The 22,582-nt window shown below is 42.2% G+C and overlaps 1 protein-coding gene across 1 annotated transcript in view; it reads right to left on the bottom strand.

The window, feature by feature from the left end:
- Positions 1 to 2,530: 2,530 nt before the first annotated feature.
- Positions 2,531 to 22,582, bottom strand: part of NIPSNAP1 (nipsnap homolog 1) — a 40,184-nt gene continuing 20,132 nt past the window's right edge. The window contains exons 3-10 of the mRNA XM_074294605.1: positions 20,921 to 20,966; positions 20,009 to 20,103; positions 16,010 to 16,080; positions 10,484 to 10,624; positions 9,738 to 9,769; positions 7,505 to 7,599; positions 5,046 to 5,129; positions 2,531 to 3,081 (exon numbers count right to left, since the gene is read on the bottom strand). Of these exons, the coding sequence (XP_074150706.1) occupies positions 3,017 to 3,081; positions 5,046 to 5,129; positions 7,505 to 7,599; positions 9,738 to 9,769; positions 10,484 to 10,624; positions 16,010 to 16,080; positions 20,009 to 20,103; positions 20,921 to 20,966 (629 nt within the window). The 3' untranslated portion in view covers positions 2,531 to 3,016. The remainder of the gene's footprint in view (positions 3,082 to 5,045; positions 5,130 to 7,504; positions 7,600 to 9,737; positions 9,770 to 10,483; positions 10,625 to 16,009; positions 16,081 to 20,008; positions 20,104 to 20,920; positions 20,967 to 22,582) is intronic.

The following is a 22,582-nucleotide window of genomic DNA, read 5'->3' as shown; positions in this document are numbered from 1 at the left end:
GAGCCGCGTTAGAGCTCGGACCTTCTCTCCAGGTCAAGGCCAAATGAAAAAAGTCCAAAGAAACACACACAAAGCAGCGGCACACAAGCAAGTCTTCATTTTCTGTGTTCACACCCTTCCCGCGCCCGTGTCCGGTCCCTCGAGGCCGTGGCGCCCCGGCCACTCCCAGGCGCCCCGGTCACTCCCAGGCGCCCCGTCCCTCGAAGCCCAGGCGCCCCGGTCACTCCCAGGCGCCCCGGTCCCTCGAAGCCCAGGCGCCCGGGCCGCTCCCAGGCGCCACGGCCGCTCCCAGGCACTCTGGCTGTCTCCCGCGATGTTTGCTCCCACAACTTTCGCTCCGCAGGGGGTTATTCTGGTTATAAACCAACATGTCCGGCCTTTGGGACTCTGATTCCCCGCTCTCCTCTGGCTTTGCTCTGTTACTTCTTCCTGAATGCTGGATGTGCATTCGTTGCAGGAACTTTCCATGTCGGCTGTGCTATTATTATTTCTAGAATTTTCCTTTGGATTTCTTTGAGGAGGGAATCAGGGGATTCTTTTCCGTTTCATTTTCCCCGCTGGTTCTGAAAAATCTGGGTAGTTTTCACTTGGGATTACTTGACATACAGCGATTGTCTTGATCTTTATTCAAACTGGAGTAAATTTCGGGTTGGGGGTTTCGGCAGGATTAAGTGGGTGCTGCTTGGTTTCTCTGCCTCTCTCTAGCTCTGCCTCCCCTCCCCCGCCTCCCCTCTCACGGGCTCATTTCCAACAGTATTGTACTCACTGGACCAATTTTTCTGCTCCTTATCGCTAAGTTAAACGTCAAACGAGTCGGTCCCTTTAAGTAGAATTTAGCTAAAAAGTAAATGAATTGACTGCCGCGAAATCCCGTCCTACTTCTCTTAGTAAAAAGACAAACAAAATAAAAGCCCTCCTCAAATATCTCAAAATAATCTCCTCAATTCAAGGTGACTCTCGCCCTTCCATAGGTGAGAACAGCGGTATCTACATAGTTTTTCCGGTTTACATGTCCCCCCCTTTAATCTTACAAAATCATTGTGAAATGGGTGCTCTTATTAGCCCCACTTTACCTACAGGGAAACCGAGGCCCGTCATTCGCCCAAGTCACTTAGTCAGAGGCAGGATTAGAATTCAGGTCCTCCTGGTTCTTGGAGCCACCTGACTGCCCGATGTTTAAATCCCAATGCCCCTCTGCAGTTAGGAAGAGCTGAAGCGAAGGGGGCACTTGGCAGCGAAAGCAGTTTGGATTTGACCCCAGGACAGATTTCCAGACGTGGAGAGTTACGCTAGAGTGGGGCGGACGCCCGGCGCCTCCTCCTCGGGAAGACCCGGCAGCGGCAGGTTAAGATGTGGATTCCTTTCCTGCTATGGACTGGCCGCCGAGATCCTCTGACTCAAACTGTGATACCCAAGTCACCGTGGAGCTCTTGCCTTTGGCACTGAGCTCAAGACTAATTGTAAGGAAGAAGTCTTACCTGCCATCTTTGGATCGCCCCTCCCCCTGGTCCTGTCCTCTAGGCCCTCTAGAACAAGGTAATCCATGGGGTAGTCGCCCTTGGGAAAGAGTTCTCCCTGGGCCTTCCCTCTCCCAGACTCTACGATCCTTTGGGAGAAAGAGGCTACCTCCCATGATTTTCCCACGAATCTCGCTGAAAAACTCCAACCCGTCTTGCCCCTTTGGTTCCAACCTCCTCTTCCGAGCTGCTTAGTTCCTCCCCTTCACCAGCTCCAATCTCTCCTAGCTCTGGAATCTTGGGGCAGCTGGGGGAAGATTCCTGGCAAGTGAAGAAGAGCAAACACCATTGCTATTAAATATTTAATTAGGCCAGTCAGTGACTTTCAGTCCAGGCTGCCCCAGAGGGGAATGGGTCCAAGCCTCTGGGCGTGATTTGTAGGGTCTGGGACCTGAAGAGACCCAACCCTGCTCCTCCGGGGTAATGGGGGCAAAGATGCTGATGGAAGGAAGGACTGTACACTAAGGAATATAGGAAGGAGGAGAGAGAATGAGGTGATGGCCAAAGCCCCATTCTAGAGCCAGTGGGGAAGGGAGAACGCAGCCCAGAACTCTCCTCTCCTGCCGGTCAGGTGGCCGCAGTAATACCTAAAATCCCAACCCAGAGACGTGGAGACGGGAACAGCGCAAATACAACGCCGCTTATATCGGGCCCTGGGGCTCAGGCAGTGAGCTGTTTTTACAGCCCGCCGCCCTCTGAGAAGCTGAGCTTAAAAGCCCCCAACCCAACAGTCTTGACCTGTGTCGGCCCTCTCTCTGACTCAGGATCCCTTTAAGAGCCTACGTTAAGAAGCAAAGAGAGGGACTCGGCTCAGGGGCATCAGGGAGGCCAGAAGTGGCACAGCCTGGCCTCAGACCTTGCCTCGAAGCTCCAACACCGCCCCGCGTGTAAATATGATCGCATCTGGGATGTTTTCGTGGAAGGAGAGCAGAGGCAGCCAGAGCTGAGGGGTCTTGGGAAAAGGAAATCAGAAGCTGGCAGAATGAGGAGAATCTGAGAGGAATAATAGCTAGTTTTTAAGGTTTGCAAAGCCATTTACGTACGTTATCTTGTTTGCTCCTCACAACAACCCTGTGAGGTAGGTATTCTTAGCCCCATTTTACAGATGAGGGAACTGAGGTCCAGAGAGATGAAGGGAAATACCCAGCTAGTTAAACATGATTTAAGCTCTGGTTTTCCTGACTTCAAGCCCCAACCTTCATCCACTGAGTCACCTAGCTGCCTGAAACCAAAGCACAGGACGGGGAGAAGGTGGATGGGGGTTGGCAGCAGATAGGTCTTAGTCTATTTTAGCTAGCCCAGCCTGACCTACCTCCCTGGGGAGTCTGATGGACCCCAGAGAAGGAATAAAGCATAAAATCTGGGAGGATTGAGGAGGGGGGAGAGCAGGGGAAGTGGGTGTAAGGTGGTGAGGAGCTTGTGGGGCGGGGGGAGAGTGCCTGGGGAGGGGTTCTTCTGGCTAGCAGCTCCCTCCGGGAATGAGGAAGGAGTCCGCAGGCTCACTGGAGGGGTGAGATCTTCAGGGGAATCATGATACGAGACTCCATGTTCCGTACCAGGGGGACTGTGGAAAGAAAGGATTAAGGTCACTGGGGCTGTGCAGAGGACCTCTCCCCCATAAGCAGGGACTTTTCTACAGTGATTCTAAGCCCTTTACATCCATTTTCCCACCAAGATGCCACTGGCTCTCTGATATTGCGTTCCCTTCAATGAAACAGCCCGTCCTGGATACCGACAATCCAGGGCCTCCCATACGCTCATCCCCAAGGGTCCACTCAATATGATGGAGGCCCTCCTCCCTTTCTCCTGCCAGGACCCACGGCTGTCCCTGGTTATCTTCAGCTTCATAATCAGCTCTCTCTCCTTTTCCATCATCCTTTCTTAGATTCTATTCTTTAGGCAGATTTATCTCCTGTGTAACTGCTGTGATACACAACGGACTCATTTCCAGGGCCCTTCATCAATCTGGGCACCTCCCAATGAGCAAACTCCTTCTCCCCCTACAGGTCAACAATTGCTCCACAGAGAGTTGGCCAGAGTGTGGAGAGGTTTAATGATTTACCCGGAGCCAGACAGTCCATAAATGGCAAACCAGCTCCTTCCTGATTCGAGGGTACCTCTCTATCCACCAGGTCACAGTGACACCTCCAGCTACCATGCCATAGACCTCACCCCAGGGCAAACCATCTCCAGTGGGCCAAATCTGGCCTGCTGACCAGTTTTATATTCTTTGTCAGGTAAAATTGGTTTTTAACATTAAATGTAAATTATTACAAGTACATTTAGCATACAAGTGTTAAACGTAAAACCATTTTAAAAGGCAAATTGGTTTGCAGTCTGTACAAAAACAGGCTCAGTCGCAGGTCACAGTTGGCTCTAGGAGATCGGGAAATAGCCCGGACTGACGGAAACAGCCCACAGCCCAGATCTTGGGCTCCTGCCCTGGACTCCTTGTCCCTGTATGTCTATTAAAAATTGTCTCATCTCTCTTTGCTTGTAAAATGGGGACAAGATTTATATAGCCTCCCTTTCGGGAAATCCTTTGGGAGAAAATGCTACAAGTTATAACCAGCATATAGATATTCTCCACAGTCCTTCCCATGGGGAGACCACATAATGGAGAAGAAAAGGGAGGAAGGAGAGGGCATTTACTCAATGGAGAAGACCACAAAAGTGTCTAACTAGATACCCAGGTACGTTAGTCCAGTGTGAGTCCAAGCATTTATTAAGTGCCTACTGTTTGCTAGGCACTGTGCTAGGGATACAAAACTAAAAATGAATCTGCCCTGCCCTCAAAGCATTTATATTCTATAGCGGTAGGTGGGGAGGAAAGAGAACACACACACACAAATATGAAATGTCACAAATCTTCAGCTCACAGATTCAAGGTTGGCAAGGGCCTTCAAGACAGTCTAGCTCAATTCTTTCCTTTTACGAGTAGGAAACTGAGACCCTTAGAGCTCTGGCCCTGGAGTCAGGAGAAGAGTTCGAATCTGGCCTCAGACCTTAACACTCACTAGCTGTGTGATCCTGGGCAAGTCACTTAACCCCAATTGCCTGGCAAAGAAAAAGATAAAAAAGAAAAACATTGCGATCCCCAGATGGGAAGGTCCAGGCTAGCTCCTATCCTCCCATTGAAAAACTCCCTTTAAAGGCGGGAACTAGAAAATTGTTAAGTACCGACTTAGCACTTAGTAAGAACCTAGTATCTCATCATCTCATTAGCACTTAGTAAGAACCTAACACTCAGACTGAGTGACTCCTGAACATCAGGACCTGACTCCAAACTCAGCCCTCTCTGCTGCATCATATTGTCTCTCACCTAGCTCCCCTTCCCCCAACAGAATGGAAGCCTCTGGGGGAACTGAAGAATTTTTGTCCCGGTATCTTGGGTGCCCAGTGTGGAACCCGGGAACTAATCAGCATTTCATAAATCCTTCTTGATCAATTAACAGCAGCCCTGCTCTTGAGGATGGTGGCAATGAGATCAGAAGCTGAAAAGGGCAGGACGGCTGCCAAGCACCTTACCTGTGTAATATACATTCTCGTCCCAGCCCCGCTTCCTCCAGGCTGCATTTCGAGTTTCCTCTCGGGACTGCAGATCTTTATAGGCTAGAGGCAGAAGAAACGTGATGTGTTTGTTAAATGGGGATTTCAAGGTCAGGTGGGACTTCTTCTGTCTCTTCTCCAGCTTGGGAATATCTGTAGGGTCCCTAGAAATAGATCTAATTTGGAGGCACCTTACTGATGAGAAACTAAGAGCCAGCTGACATACAGTTGGTGTTTAATAAATGCTGACTGACTATTCACCTTTGAGAAGGCCCAGGCTTTCGGATCTGACTGGTCCTGGGGATTTTGGTGATAAGAATAAACACTCTGGCTGAAGGAAAGAAGACTTGGCTGAGAGAGGGTGGGGACAGAGCTCTCTTTAAGGATTTGAAGGGGGTTATCTCCTGGAAGAGGGATCAGCCCTGTTCTGTTTGTCCCTAGAGGGAAGGTCTAGTAGCAATAGGAGAAAGGTACAAAGTGCCCACTTTAGGGTTCCTCTTCATGAGAGCTCTCCCAAAATGGAAAGGGCTGATTTCCTTTCTTGGAGGTCATCAAGCAGAGGCTGGAAGACCATTAATTGGGTATATTATGGTGAGAAGTCCTTTATATACGGGTTAAAGGATGAGGGGGGGCCCTGAAGTCCCTTCCATTTCTCAGATTCAGTGATTCCTACCTATAAGGTAGGAATGAAAATGGAACACCAACAACTTTAAAAGTTAGCATTGAGGTGGGAGAAAATACTGGCCAGAACATACCACAGGCTGACCCAGAATGCTCGTGGCCACCTTTATAAATTAATTTTAGATCACGAAATCTTAAGAATATGTATAAGTTGTCTAACAAGGATGGTGGAATAATGGAAGATGCATAGGCCTTGGGATCCATGGAACATGGAGCAAAATCCAGGGTCTGCCACTGGCATAGGGAAGAGTCCCATAACCTTTCAGTTTCAATGTCTGTGAAACTGAAATTCAAATACGCTGAATTTCTGAATTATCACAAGGACCGAAAGGGAATATTTATGATGATGTAATCCTAGAAATGGAGTTGGTATTGTGGGCATGAGGGATTTCTTTGATCATAAGATTCTAAGTGGAGGAGAGCTAAGTCTAGTCATGGAATTTCTAAGTTGAAAGGGCTCTCAAAAGGCAGCCACTCTAAGCTCCAACTGAAAAATTAGCTCCTCCAATAATATCTTTGACAAATGGTGCATCGGGCAGCTTCTGCTCAAAGATCTCCAGAAAGGAGGAGTGGGCCCACCGCCTCTGGAAGCGGCTCATTCTACCTTGGGGCAGCTGTCACAGGGAATGGGGTTTTCTGACATCCAGCCTAAATCTCTGAATCTTCCATCGCTTCTGATTCAGCCCTCTGGGGCCAAGGAGAACAAACTAATCCCTCTTTCACATGACAGCCCATTGCAAATACTTGAAGACAGCTTCATATATAATCCTCTTTTTTCTGTAATACTTTTTATATGTAAATACAAATGCTCATTTTATTGGGGTTGGCTAAGTCCAGGGAAAAAGAAAGAAGACAGCAACCAAATCCCCACTAAGCCTGATCTTTTCTGGGCTAAACATGCCCAGTTCTTTCTCTGTCTTTTTAATTCTAAATATATACAGATCTCTTTGGTTTTTCCATCACCTTCATTTCAGAATCTATCCCTACCCAGTCAGCCATCACCATGAACAAGGCAGAAAAAAAGGAAGGAATAAATGCAGATACACATACACATCAAAGACTGACAGCTTAGCCAATGATCCACACCCACAGTTCTTTTCATCAGTCCTCACAGGATCTCGTTTCCAGCACCCTGAACATCTTGGCCCTTCCCCCCAATGTCCTTGCTAAAAGGTGACACCTTAAATTGCACACAGGATTCCAGATATGGCCTGAGCAGGGAAGAATAAGGTGGGATTCATATGTCCCTTGCTCTAGAACAGGAGTCCATAAAGGAATCCGTGGATAAATTCCAACAGGTCTGCAAAAAATAATTATATCTCTATTTTCACTCACCAGAAGGTGAAATTTATTATTTCCTTCAACCATTTACATTTTTTGGGGAAGGATTCATAGCATTACTAAAAAGCCAAAGTGGGTAAGAGACCCAGGTCTTAGATACTAAAAAACATCTAGAACTCCTGATCTAAAATGTGTTGCCGAGATGTGGGCTGATATTTTTACTGATTTACTCCCAACATCCACTAGGGCTCATATCCACATCCAAGAGAGGACACTCCAGGCCTCAGTCCATCACCTACAAGGCCAAGGGAAGGATACTCTTATTTCTCTTTTCTAAATTCCCAAGATTTTTCTTTCTCTTTTGCCTTAGTCAATCAAGGGGGCTATATCTCAGAAAATAGGGAGGGCAAAATAGATTGCTGAAGCCCAGTTGTCTCTGACCTACAAGACAAGAAATGAGAGAAAGACCAACCTACCCCAGAGATGGTGGACCACATAGAGCTCTCCAATCTGGGAAAAGAAGCCCCCCACAGCTTCTTGGTTTTCCTGACGGTACTTGATTGCTCGAGCCCTGGAGGAGGGCAGAAAGGAAGTTAGGAAGAGGCCATAGCTTAGTGGCTGACCTGTTTTGAAGCTCTGGTTCGATATAGCAGTGGTCCTCAAACTTTTTAAATAGGGGGCCAGGTCACTGTCCCTCAGACTGTGGGAGGGCCGGACTATAGTAAAAACAAAAACTCACACAAAAACTCCGCCCTCAGCCCAGTTGCCATAACCTGGTGGGCCCCATAAATGTCCTCAGCGGGCCGCATCTGGCCCTCGGGCCATAGTTTGAGAACCCCTGCAATATAGTTTTGAGCTCATGGTATTGGGTAAAAAAATTAATCGGCTCAAATGAGATAAGAGGCAGCTATCTGGTCCAATGGATAGGATGATGGACCTTTCTGACTCTGGGCAAGTCATTTACTGTCTGCCTGCCTCAGTTTCCTTATCTGTAAAACAGAGATCATAATAGTACTTACCTCCCAGGGTTGTTATGGGACCAACTGAAATAATATTTGTAAAACTCTCTGCAAACCTTAACATTCTATAAATATTATTAATAATAATTTATAAATGCTATCGTCATTACAATTGCTATTATAGAGATCATGTTTTGCAAACCTTATAGCCCTATGTAGTGCTAGCGAGTGTTAACCTTGTTAGTTCCTCAAAGAAGGTTGGGTGAGGGAAAGAGAGAAGGAGAATGCTACTGCCGTCTTGGAGACCAATAGATTAACCTTTCAGTTCTCCCATCTGAGCCCTGATCTGCAGGAGGAGGGACAAAAAGGAGAGAGGGAACCAGACATTCTGACTCGCTAACAGAAGCCTTAGTGATCACAGCCAGCAAATTGACAAAGATGGGAAGAGCCAATGTCGGAAAGACAGGAACATTCATACACTGATGACAGAGCTGTAACTTGGTCCAGCTATAGAAAGCAAAGTGGAATATGCTAAGAACATAAGTGGAATATGTATCAGAACATACATATCCTTTGCCACAGCAATCACATACCTCATAGAAGTCAATGACCAAATGAAAGGTTGCCATAAATAAATCATAAACGGCAAAATAATCAGATGGATTTTCTTCTTTTTTTGAGGTATCAAAGAATAGAAAACAAAGAAAACTATTAACTAGGGAATGGCTAAACAACCTATGGCAGATGAAGGCGATGGAATAGGATTGGGTTGTAAGAAATGATGACTATGAAAGTTTGAAGTACAGGAGGACTTCTATGATCTGAAACATAGAGAAATAAGTAGGAGCAGGAAAACAACTTAAAGAATGATTATAAGAAGAAATGACCAACAGGATGATTTCAGAAAGGCCTGGAGAGACTGACATGAACTGATGCTGAGTGAAATGAGCAGGACCAGGAGATCATTGTGTACTTCAACAACGATACTGTATGATGATCAATTCTGATGGACGTGGCCCTCTTCAACAATGAGATGAACCAAATCAGCTCCAACAGAGCAGTAATGAACTGAACCGGCTACACCCAGCGAAAGAACTCTGGGAGATGACTATGAACCACTACATGGAATTCCCAATCCCTCTATTTTTGTCCGCCTGCATTTTGGATTTTCTTCACGGGCTAATTGTACACTGTTTCAAAGTCCGATTCTTTTTGTACAGCAAAATAACTGTTTGGACATGTATACATATATTGTATTTAACTTATATTTTAAAATATTTAATATGTATTGGTCAACCTACCATCTGGTGGGGGGGGAAGGAGGGGAAAATTAGAACAAGGGGTTTGACAATTGTCAATGTTGTAAAATTACCCGTGCATATATCTGGTAAATAAAAACTATTTTAAAAAAATGAATGACTGCAAGGAGATGTTGAAAAAATTCTGGGTAAACAAAGATGATTGTTTGGCCTTGAGGAAGAGATAGAAGGATGCACCTCCTACCCAATGGATCGCTACATACTATATCAGACTGGGCTAATGTTTCAGTAAATTTTGCTCAATTTTTTTTCTTCCTCTTCATCTGGGAGGGGTATATATTGGAAGGAAAGAGTGGAAAATGAAGGGATGTAAAACTAAGATAGCAATACATTATTCATTAAAAAAAATAATAATAACAAGAAGGTTTGGTGAGACTAAGAATGGTCTCTCTCACTCCCATGCTCCTTTCAGGCCATGCGCTCTTACTCACCAGTTGTTTCCCCACTCAATCATGGTCCCTGGCTGAAAAGAAACATAAGGGATTAGTAATACAGACACTGGCCTTCTAGTATTAACTTCAGCTCCGAGGCTAATCAGAGACATCGAAAAGAGACATTATCTCTCCATCCCAGAGACCTGAGTTCACCTTAATCCTGGATCTTATTTCAGTGTGAAATGATTATTCTTCTTCATCTAATGAATTCTATTCATATTTTCAAGGTCACTTCTTCTAGAAAGCCTCGCCTGATTTCTCCCGCCAGAGATGATTTTCCTTTCTCTGATCTCACATAATGCTTTGCTAATGAGTTTTCCTGTACTGCAGAGTATAGATGCAAATCATTTCACGTTTATGAGTTTCAGTGTTCTGTATCTGTAAAATGGGGGATAACAGCGTCAAGCGCTTAAAAAATGGTTTTATTCCTTACCTCTTTTCAGAAGTGGGAGACAATAGATTTGGAACACTGCATATCCTACCAGAATTATTATTATCCTATTAGAAGGGCTATGTTTTCTCTGCACCTCAATCCTTTCCCTAATTCCCTACACATAGCAAGTGTCTGACCAAGCACGTAAGGCATTGGATTAGCTGAATGTGCCACGGGAATGGGGATGGGGTGGGCCGAGAGCACAGGGGTGGCCACGTGCAGAGATATACGGCCCTTCGATCCCCATGGCTTCTGCAACCTGGCTCTGAGAAGGGAAAAGGAGTGAGGCAGGAAGGAAGGCCAGAATTACCTTCAGCTTGTAAGTCCTTAGTTCGTAAATGTTGGGGCCCTCACGAGGCTGGGGCTCATTCCAGAAACTGAATTCCAAAAGCAGCTGGTTTCTCCTGGACAGCAGCATCTTACTCCTCTCCTTCCGGAATTCCAGGTACTCCTGTGGAGGCACACAGTAGGATAGCCCCTGGTAGCCCCAGAAAGGAACCTAGCCTAGCCATGGTATAACAGGGAGACCAGAGGAAGGGTTAGATTTAGCTTAGAACACTATCTAAGTGTTTAGTGGAGGTACTAAACCAGTACCCTAATGCCTTGTGCATAGTAGGTATTATATAAATAACTTAACAAATGAATGAATGATGGGGCACAGAACATCTGTGTGGGTTGCTAATAGAAATGTCAAAGAGGGAAAAGTCACATAACTCAGGACTCAGTCAGTACATGGAAGGAAGGGTGGAAGGAGCTGAGGAATAGAATGCTGGATGTGGACTCCCAAAGGCTGGAGCTTAAGTTTTGTCCCAGCCACTAACTAGCTTAACTGAATGATCCTGGGTAAGTCATTTGAGCTCTGTCTACTTTAGTTTCCTCATAAGGGAAATTTTATCCTATAAAATGGGAATAATTATAGCACCTGCCTCCCAAGATTGTTGTGAGAATCAAATTACATACACACATATATCTTATATATATTTTTTAACTTTGCAAACCTTAAAACATTATAAAAATTGTACTATGATTAATTATCACTTAAAACTCCCTCAGCCTCAGTTTTCTCAGCTGCGAAACAAAGACAGATCAAACATATCTTATAGATCGTGTTTAGAGGTAAGTAGATATTAAGTCACAAGCCTTGGATTTGAGTGACTCAATCACTTTAATAGCCTTGAATTTATCATCAGGAAGACCTTGGGAAGACTGAGACACTCGGTAGCTATGTGACCTTGAACAAGTTAATCTCCTTCAATCCCAGGTCCCTCATCTGGAAAAATGGCATTTGGCTCACAGGCTCACAGGATTGTTAGGAGGTAATAAAGTGATCCACAGATATCAAATTGCAAAAGAATATCAGTTGCTAACAATAACAAAAGAGGAAAAACCCTTATCTATATGGGAGCACCTTAATAAGGCAGAGTAAAAAAAACCCAAATTGGAAACAAGCTACGATTGGTTGGATATTGACTGAAAATGTCATCGGTCAACATAATGAATTATTATTGTGCAACAAAGATTAAGAATACTAAGAAATACTGCAAGACTCAAAAGGTGGAGCCAAGATGGCTGAGTATCAGGAAGAGCAATCAAGCTCCCCCCTCCACCCCTACCTCCCTCTCTTCTCCATAAAGATCTGAAAAATGCATTATATTGCAATGAATAAAACAATAGCACAGTGAGTCATTTTTCCAGGTTAGATTAACACAGGAAGACAGACAGAAAGGTCTAAAGATATTGAGGATAAGGTCTGATCAAGAGCCCAGGATGGAGTATTCTGGAGTACAGGGACTAAAAAGGACTAAGCCTGTGCACCAAGGAAAAATCTCAGAACCACATAAGGAATCATGGCTTGTACAAGATGCAGGAATAAGTATCCTCTGGAAGCTTTGTTGATCACTACCCAGTTCTGGATCATAAATAAAAGGGGAACTTAAGAACTTGTGGCTGGAGAGGGGGAGGGAAGAATTCCAGAGAGACAAGCAGTTGCAAGCCCTAGACTATGTACTGAGCTAGGAAGAAATAAAAATTAAAAAAAAAAAAAACAACCCAAAAACAAAAACACTAACTGTATATTTATGACCTTAAGAATGAAGCATGGTCTCAGCTCCATTCTCCCGCCCAGCCTGAAACCTGCAGTAGAAAAATGAAGTTGGGAATTCCAGGCCAAAGAAGAGCCTCCATTTTAGTCACTTTGACCACCAAGAGCTTTCATGCTTTGTTGATAGTGGCTGAGCCTAGCTGAGCCAGCCAGCCAGGAGCAAGACAACAGGAGTGTTGTCTCAAACCAAGCTCAAAGACTTACAGAGAGCTCACTGACAAGAAAGGCACTGATTAGATTTTTGACCTGGATCAGGAATCTCGGGAGCAGCTTTGGGTCCTCAGCCTGAGCTCTCATTAAGAGCTAGAATAACACAAGCAAAGGAGGATGAAAAACCAAGCAAGCAGCAGAAGTACTCAAGAGGACATAAGTTCAAATGAGACATTCATCCCACAAGGGAAGAAGGTTTAGCCTCAATATCAACTCTGACGTCAGGAAGAAGGCTGGAAGAATGAGTAAACAAAAAAGAATTCTACATAAAAAGTTTTTATTGTGAAAAGGTGCTCAAGACACAAATCCAAATGAATCAAAATATCTATAAGCAAAACCCACAGCTTGGGCACAAATTTATTAAGAATTCCTGGAAAAAATGAAACAAAATTTTTTAAAAGAATTAAAAATTACTTTTAAAACCAAATGAAAACTATAAAAGAAAAATTTGAAAGAGAATTAACAGCTTAACACAAAAGGCACAAAACCCAACCAAAGGGGGAAAAAAATCTCTGAAAATTAGAACTGACCAATCAGAAACTAATGATTCTAGTACCTTGCACAATGCCTGGGACTGTAATGCACAGAATACAGGCTTAATGTAATACATAAATATTTACTGATTGATATGACAACACAAAATATTAGAATAAAGAAAAATACTGGGAAAAATAAGAGAAAACACAATATAGGTATCTCATAGAAAAAAAAAAAACTGATCTGGAAAACAGATTGAGGAGAGAGAATTGAAGAATTACTATATTACCTGAAAGCCATAACCAAAAGGGAGACTAGACATCATATTTCAAGAAATCATAAAACAAAATCTCCCTAATCTCATAGAACTAGAAGGTAAAATAGAACTAAAAAAGAATCCATCAATCACCTCGTAAAAGAAACTCCCAAATGAAAACTCCCAGAAATATCAAAGCCAAAATCCCAGAGCTTTTAAGTGAAAGAAAAAAATACTAGCAATATCTAGAAAGAATTCAAGTATCAAGGAGCCACAGTTAATATCACACAAGACTAAGCAGCCACTACCATAAGGAAATAGTTTGCAATATGATATCCCCAAAGGCATATGATACAGGTTTACAACACAAAACAACTTATTTTATTTATTTATAATAATTATTATATTTTTATAATTATACATAATATGTAATATTATATAATTATAATTATTATATTCATAAAAATTGAATATAATCTTATGGAGAAGTGGAGGAGGAAATGAACTTTTAAGGAAATAGAGGATTTCTAAGCCCACCTGATGAAAGTAACAAAATTGAGTAAACACTTGGAAATATAAACACAGCACTCAAAAGATGTATAAAAAAGTAAATGCAAGAGGGCAATCACAAGAAACAAAACAAGGGAAAACTATTTACCTCCTAACATGGAGAAATGATACATGTATCCCCCTTAGAATTCTATCATCTTTAGGAGTCATAGAGGGATTCTAAATAGACAGAAGCCCTGAGAGTGATTATTATGTTTTGATGATCTTAAAAGAAGAATAGAAGAGGAAAAAGAATAAATGAAATTTGGAGGAAAGGGAAAAGGGAAAAATTATCTCAAATTAGAGTATACAAATAAAAATCTATACAAATAAAAAAGAAGGAATAGGGATAACTGGATAATATTTCACATTCACTCTTATATGAACCACTCAAAGGAGGACAAAATACACACAGTTTGGTATAGAAATACATTTCACTTAACAGTTAACAGGAAAGAAAGGGAAGAAGGATTAGGATTACGGTTGAGAAGGGGTAGATTAAGGAAGAGTTTAGTCTCAAGCAAAGTAAATGCTTAAAGACGGGATGGGAAACAAAAAGAAGGAAAGATAAAAGAGAATAAGATGCAAGGATATGTACAATTAGCAATCAAAACTTTGAATGGGATGAACTTACCTATAAAACTGAAGAGAACAGCAAAATGAATTAGAAAGAAGAATCTCTAATTATGCTGTTATAACAAACAGTTGAAACAGAAAGATATGCAGAACTTAAAATAGGGATCTAGAGCAAAATCTATTGTTTCTGCTGGAATTTTAAAAAGGGGTTGTGATCACGATTTTAGACAAAACAACAGCAGTAGATTTATGAAATGAAAGAGATAAACAAGGAAATTACAATTTTCTGAAAGGTACCATAGACAATTAATATCAATATTAAACATATACGCATCAAATTATATAGCATCTAAATGCTTAAAGGAAATGTTAAATGAAATACAGGGAGAAATACAGAATAAAATTCTTTATTCCTTTTTTCCCTCTATAACCTACTCCAAATCTAAACAAAAAAGAAGTGGAGCTGAATAGAATTTTAGAAAAGTTAGATAAAATAGACCTTTGTAGATTACTGAATGGAAATAGAAAGGAGTATACTTATTTCTCTTTCATATAAGTTGACCGTGTCTTAGGGGATAAAAATCTCCATAAACAAGCCAGAAAAGAGGAAATATTAAATGAATCTTTTACTATAATTAAAATTTTTATTCCCCCAAGGGCAAATCACAATGCAATAAAAATTATTTTCAATAAAGGGCAATTGATGAAACCATTAAAAATTAATTAATCACATAACTCAGTCCTAAAGAATGGATGGGCCAAAGAACAAATCACAGAAACAATCAATAATTTCATTAAAGATAAGCACAATAACAAGACAACATACCAAAATTTTGGGATGCAGCCAAAGAAGTCCTTAGGGGAAAGTTTATATCTCTAAACACTTTCAACCATAAAAAAGAGAAAGAATAAATCAACAAATTGGGCATGCAACCAAAAATAACTAGAAATCCAGCAAAGTAAATAAACCCAATTAAGAAACTCCAAAAGAGAAATCCTGAAAATAAGAGATTAAAAAAATTGAAAACAAAAAATTTCTTAGGTTAATAAAACTAGGAGCTGTTATTTAATAAAAAGATGTCATGGTTAAATTGATTTTTAAAAAGAAAAAACTCAAATTAGGAGTATAAGATGATGCAAAAGGAGAAAAAAGAAGAATTAGAATAGACACAAAAATATAAAAACAGCAATAGCAACAAAACCTACAAACGTAGAAGGAAAAGAGAAGTGACTAGCCTACAAAAATAAAGTCAGAGGCTCTGAGATCAGCTTTCTAGTCTCATGACATGTGCCCCGTAGGTGATTATTAAATGTATAATCTCTTTTAATTTTCATCAATTTAGGGAACTCCCAGGGGAAAAATTTTCTTCCACTAGTTCAAATTGCCAGCTGTCTGCAACTTGGGAGTGGCCTGGAACACTGTGAGATACGGTGACTAGCCTATGACTATCTATACATATCTGAAGCAGGATTCAGACCTCAAACCCAGGTCCTTGATGCTTCCAATGCCAGCTCTACATCATACTTCCTTTTCCAGTAATTATTTATTTGTTTTAAAACTCACGAGCTACTCATGTTCCTTTACTTTTTTTTTCCCCCCAAATACAATACTTAGTACATTGCCTGGCACATAGTGCTTAACAAATGCTTATTGGCTGATAGATTACCTTGTTGCCTTTGAGTTTGTTCATGCAGTCCATGAGGGCAGGGTAACCTCCTGAGAATCGCCACAAATGTACTGTGAGGAGATGGAAGTCAAAAAGAGTGTCAACCAAATACTGCTCCCTTAACCCATCAGCCCATCCCTCCCAGATCTTCAACCCCAGGGCTTCCCAACTTTCCTGAACTTTCCTTTGACTAGATCAGTCCCCATGATGATAGTCACAATAAGGCTGCCTTTCAAATGTCACTCAAGTTATGGTGACAAGGGATTAGATTCATACTACTCAGCCCCAATGGGCAGAACTAGAAAAACAATGGATTCCCCAGCCATATTACCAGCTGATATACAGACTAGTCCAGAATCCAAGCTCTGAAAAACTTAACTCTTTCATGCCTGATCTCTCATCTTGGAGAATGGTAGCTAATTATTGGGTGCCTCCAGTGCCCACTATAGTCAGGGTCTGATTCCAACCACATTTCATTTCATTTTCAATCTCATTAGCCACCACACCATTGTAAGTATGTCTCCTGGCTTTCGTACCCTCCAGTTCTGGGAAAAAACCAAATCATTTCTGTCACCGTTTTCAAAAGGCTTTTAACTTTCCCAAACAAAACACTGTACTATTTGGCCATCACTCCCCTACGTGTGCTATTTCCCTCATTAGAATGCAAGTTTTTAAAGGCAGGGACTATCTTTACTTTTATTCCTCCTTCCCAATTCTCTTATAAAATTATGGAGCATTTATATGTTTATATAAAACATTTGTTTTATGTTGAGCGTGAACGTACACACACATACACACCACTAGAATGCAAGCTTCTTGCAATCAGGGATTATTTCATTCTTTGAATTTGTATCCCCAATAATCAGAACAGTGTCTGCCACACAGTTGGTAAGTAATATTTAATACTTATTAATTGATTTCTAAGCCCTTAGTACAAGATTTAATATACAACAAGCACTTAATAAATGCATTTTCATTCATTCAATGGATCAGAGTTGCAGAAAGGCACATTTCAGCTTTCTAACAAGTAGAACTGTCCAAAAAAAAGTAGGTAGCTGCATGGAGAAATAGGTTCTCCCTCCTCACTGGAGGCTTTCAAGGAAAGGTTGAATGACCTTGTTGGAAATATTAGAGAAAGGATTATTTGTGGAGCATGGATTAGGTTAGATGCCTTCTAGGTCCCTTCAAACTTCATAATTCTGTGAATAAGAGGTTCTTACTTAATCTCTAGATGACACAAAGTTGGCAGAACAGCTAATTCAATGACCGAACCAAGATTCAAAAATGATCTCGGCAGTCTGGAACACAGAATCACTCTGACAAGATAAAACAGACTAGGGAGCTTTGCAAAGCCCTTTATTTAAGTAGCTAAAATCAAACTTTAAAAAAACAAGGTCAGGACAAGGACTGGATTACCCTTTTTCAGGTGGAGACTCATTATTCTGGTGTAAAAAGCCTTATAAGGTCCCTTTCAACTGATTCTATGAACTCCCTGGGAAAGGAAATCACCAAGACTTAGTGTTGGAAGTGACCTCTCAGGTCACGTGGGCCAACCCAGACATTAACAAGAATTTCCTTTAAAACATCAATACATTGGCAGGTATTTGTTAATATTCTATCATGTGCCAGTAAGATTTAGCCTGGTTAGCTAGGTGGCACAGACAGATAGGTGGTGCAGTGGATACAGAGCCAGGTCTGGAATCAGAAAGATTCATCTTCCGAAGCTTAGAGACTTACAGGTATGTGAACCTGGGCAAGTCACTTAACCCAGTTTTGCCCGAGTTCCTCATTTATAAAATGAGCTGGAAATGACAAATGTTCCAGTATCTTTGCCAAGAAAATTCCAAATGGGATCATAAAGAATCAGATACGACTGACTGAACAATAAAATATGCACCACCTTGGGAAGGTTTTTTGTTTTTTAAAACTATAAATCAGAGGATCTTAGATTTAGAACTAGGACAAAAATAAAATAATCCCTATCTTCAGGGAGCTTGAAGGGACTCTGTTGAGGGACTTACCAACATGTGCATAAATAAATAGAAGTGGGGGCAGACTCATGAATTCATTGTTAGAGGAAACTCCCAGATGAAAAAATCTCTCCACCATTGAGACAGACACTTTATCTTTTGATCATGGAAGAGGTGTGAAACACAAGAATAAGATTGAAATGTAAGTGGGAAATATTTAACAAAATTAATAAAAATAAAATTTATTCAGTCTTTTGGTCCTGTCTGTTGCTTCATGACCCCATTGGGGTTTTCTTGGCAGAGATATTGGAGTGATTTGCCATTTCTTTCTCTAGTTCATTTTATCGATGAAGAAATGGAGGCAAATAAGATAAACTCACAGAATCATTAGTAAGTGTCTGAGGCTGAATTTGCACTCAGGTCTTCCTAATATCAGCTCTGGTGCTCTAACCACTGCACCACCCAGCTGTCACTAAAAATACAACAGAACATAGATAAAATGGTGATGTACAGCCAGCAAGACTCCTTACTTAGCGTTGAATGGTCCCTTATCTCCGAGTTTGACACATCTGATCTAGAATATCGAGGGGTGAAGTAAGATGCCTGGTCACACACCAGTAGGTGTCAGAAGAGGCATTAGAAGCCATATTTCTCCTCTGGGAAGTTCTCCAGTAAATGTGCCTCTTGAACACAGAATAAATCAGGATATTTCCCTCCAAGTCTTCGCTTACTTCCCTTAAGGGACGCCTGCCACCTCCCACACCACTGAAGATGGCTCTCAAACGTTTTCCTGACATCAAACCAAAACAGCTCCTTCGCACTTTCCTCGCCCTGCTATCAGTTCTTCCCTCCAGGGCCAAGCCCAACACAGCTAATTTCTTTTCCCATAATAGCCCTTATAATAACAGAAGCCAGTGATCATGTCTCCCCCGAGTCTCCTCTTTTCCGAGCTATGAGCTCCGAGTTCCTGCAGCATATTCTTCTACTGCATGGGATCCATTCCCCATCCCGACTGCCATCTGGTGTCAGTGTATACGAAAATACGTCTCCCACATTTTAAAAGGGAGAGAAGAAAAGGGCCAATGTTCCAAGGGCAGCCAATTTGGGATCTTCATACCTTCTCTGACCTCTCTGAGCCGCATCTAGAGGGGGCATGGGATTCTAAAGTGACCCCCTGACAGGTCCCACAATCACCCCAGTGCAAATCCCAACTCTACTATTTCTGGGCCTAGTAAGAGGACAAGTAACTTTACCCTTGGGATTTCCATTTTCTCTTATGTGACATTACGGGGTGGGCCAGATGACCTCTGAGTTTCCTTGTAGCATTAAAATGGACAGTTAGATGATGCCATAGGGGAAAGAGTGCCAGGTCTGGGGTCAGGGAGACTCATCTGCATGAGGTCAAATCTGGCCTCATGTCCTTATTAGCTCTGTGACCTTGGGCAAGTCACTTAATCCTGTTTACCTCAATTTCCTCATCTGCAAAAATGAGTTGAAAAAGGAAATGGCAAAGCATTCCAATGTCTTTACTTAGAAAACTCCCCAAAATGGGGTCATGAAGAGCCAGACATAACTGAAAATGGCTGTACAAAACTTTACCTCAGTCCCCTTATGTCTAAAATGAGGATGATGGGTGGATGAATGAAATGCATTTGTTAAATAGAGGCTTATTATGTGCCAATCATTGTGCTAGGTATTAGGGAGTCAAATAGAAAAGCAAAGTCCCTAACCTCATAGAGCTTATCCATACTCTAACTGAGGAAGATAACATTCGGGGAAGAAAATTCAGCTGCAAGATGGATGAAAAGGAGGGCCACTACATCCGATGGCAAGGTCTGGGGTCACTGGGAACTTTTGAGAAGGGTCAAAGTGGAGAGTTCCCTCTGACAGGGGTAGAGAAGGGAGTTCAGAGTGCAATCAGGGAGTGAAAAGCAGGGGTCACCAGAGGCAAGGTTAGAAGGGGTTCTGGGGAAAGAAAGGGGAAGCTAGGCCCTAGTCATGATCCTCCAGGCAGAAGCTGAGGTCTCACCGGCCTGGTCCTGCTCCCCGTACCAGGTGTTCCAGTTCCCCACCAGCGCACAAGGGTAGTCCGGGTCCAGATGAAGCTTGGGGAGCACTGCTTCCCTGAAAAAGCAAAAAGAAGGAAGATGAAGATGAAGATGAAGAGCCTTTCTTTCTCTGTGCAAGCACTTAGATTAGGTTATCCCCTCTCTTGAGTTTTAATTTTCTAGAAAGTGAAATGCAGAGGTTTTTTGGGGGAAATTTATACTTTTTTGGGGTGTTTGGAATTCTGTCTCCCCTTTCTTCCCCCATCTTCTTTTCTCTTTCCCTCCTCTCCTCTTCCCTTTCCTTTTCTGTCTCTCCCTTTCTCTCTCTTTTTCTCCTCCCTCCCCGATCCCCTGCTCTCTTCCCCTTATCTTTCACCTTTTATTTCTTCCCCTCTCCTTTCTCCCTCCCTAACTAGGCTGATAATAGATTCCTCTCCCCTTTTACAGACTTCCTACCTGTATTCATATACAATATCCCATTTTTGGTCTCCAGACCTGGACACAGGCTGTGCTCATCGCTGGAAAGTTCCCAGGAGTCTCCAAGACCAAGCTCTAGTGCATCTACATGAGGATGAACCTCTCCCACCCAATTATAATTTAAATTTCTTCATATATGTTTTATCTTCATTTAGGAAGATGCAAGTTTCATCTCAATGGGAAGTAAATCCTTTGAGGGCAGGGACTGCTTAGATTTTTTGTCTTTGTATCCCCAACTCCCCATCCAGTGCCAGGCCCACAGGAGGGAATTTATAAACCTTGATTGATTGGATTGCAACAATATGGTAGAAAGAGGAAGCTATGGACAAGGATCAGCACTGGAAGGTGGGCGTAGTAGCTATGATGGTGGGCCGGGCCCCTTGGCCAAAAGAACAAAATGAGGGAAGAAGACTCACGTTAGGCTGTTGTAGGTATCCAGGCACTCAGGTTTCACATTGTGAACTGCAATAAATCAATCAGAGAAGAACCTGTTATTTTTTGGCTTAGATGAATAGACAGCTGGGAGGAGCAGGAGAGTGACTTAGGGAAAAGGGAGAGAAGAACTAGCCCAAAATTTAGAGGCAAGAATGGAGTCAGTCAAGAAGAGCCAGGTAAAAATCCCATTCCTGACACTTCTTGGCTAAGTGGACCTTCATGTCTTTGGGCCTCAGTTTTCTCATTTATAAAATGGGAATAAACAAGATTGGTATTGTTTACTTCAAGGGTTACCATCAAAAGAGATGAGTTTGGGAATTAGTTTGCACTCTAGAGCGTTATAGCAATGTCATCTGCTTCCATTTCCTCGAGTGTAAAAACCGATATAAGAATAGCACTTACTTGCCAGGGTATTTGTGAAGAATAAATGAGATAAACTTGCAAATAGCTCAGCACATAGTAGGTGCTATATAAAAGCTAGCTATCATCATTATTTGGTATTAGTAGAACTTCCAGGACCCCAAGAGGCCATCTAGCAATATCAAATGTCCAGAGCACAGATAGGTGCAAAGTGATTGGCCTAAGGCAACATTTGCTAAGCCTTAATCAAAACTAGGGATTTCTGATTTATATCTTCCTCTCTAAAATATATACAAACTAAATTTAAAAATATATAAAATAAAAATTCACCAAAATATCTGAATAAATATTAAAAATCAAATAAATTGAGATAACATGTAAAACTTTATAACCTTCAGAGCATCATAAAAATAAATGCTGGCTAGGATTATGAAAATGATTTTTATTATGAAGGATCAAATGAGATAACGAACAAATAGAAATTCGAGCTACTTCATTCATTCATAAAACTAAGAGGTCAGAAGCTTCAATAGAACTTTTTTTTTTGCCCTAAGGTCCCACAGCCAGGAAGTATTAAGTGTCTGAGATTTGAACTCGGGTCCTACTGAATTCAAGGCTGGTGCTCTATCCACTGCGCCACCTAGCTGCCCCAGCTTCAATAAAACTTTAAAAACTGGGGGAGGCCAGGGGCGCAGTGGATAGAGCACTGGCCTTAAAGTCAGGAGGACATGAGTTCAAATCTGTTCTCAGACACTTAACACCTCCTGGGTGTGGGACCCTGGGCAAGTCACTTAACCCCAATTATCTCGCCTTCTCCTCCCAAAAAACTCCCAAACTCATGAAGTCACAAATGCTGAACTATGTTCCATTTATAAAAACAAGCAAATGGATATTCCCCTCCCCGCCTTACCTTCCTTGAAGGCTTCACTGTGCTCTTAGCAGTGAATGTGACTTTTAAAGTTAGGCGGGAGAACATGGGCTCCGGAAGGGAGGGTGCAGCAAGCTGGGAGGGCATCCCCATATGAAGCATATGCTGGACTGTTAAGAGTTCCAGTCTCCTGGACCAGTGGCAGCCTTCCCTGCTCATCTCAGAGAGGCCCACCCCCACTGAATCAGTCAGTCTGCTTATTATTAACAAATAATAAGGCAAATAGCAAGCATTTATTAAGTACTTGCTACATGCGAGCATGTCGCTAATAAACAACTGTCCATTTTCCATCAGTAGCTCTGCTTGCACAGAACCCCTTCAGCCGACATGTGGGGCACCCGCAGTAGCCCCTTCC

Source organism: Sminthopsis crassicaudata, chromosome 1, assembly GCF_048593235.1.
Source record: "Sminthopsis crassicaudata isolate SCR6 chromosome 1, ASM4859323v1, whole genome shotgun sequence".
Taxonomy (NCBI): Eukaryota; Metazoa; Chordata; class Mammalia; order Dasyuromorphia; family Dasyuridae; genus Sminthopsis; species Sminthopsis crassicaudata.
Note: the sequence above shows the minus strand (reverse complement) of the source record. Positions and strands in the feature narration are given on the sequence as shown.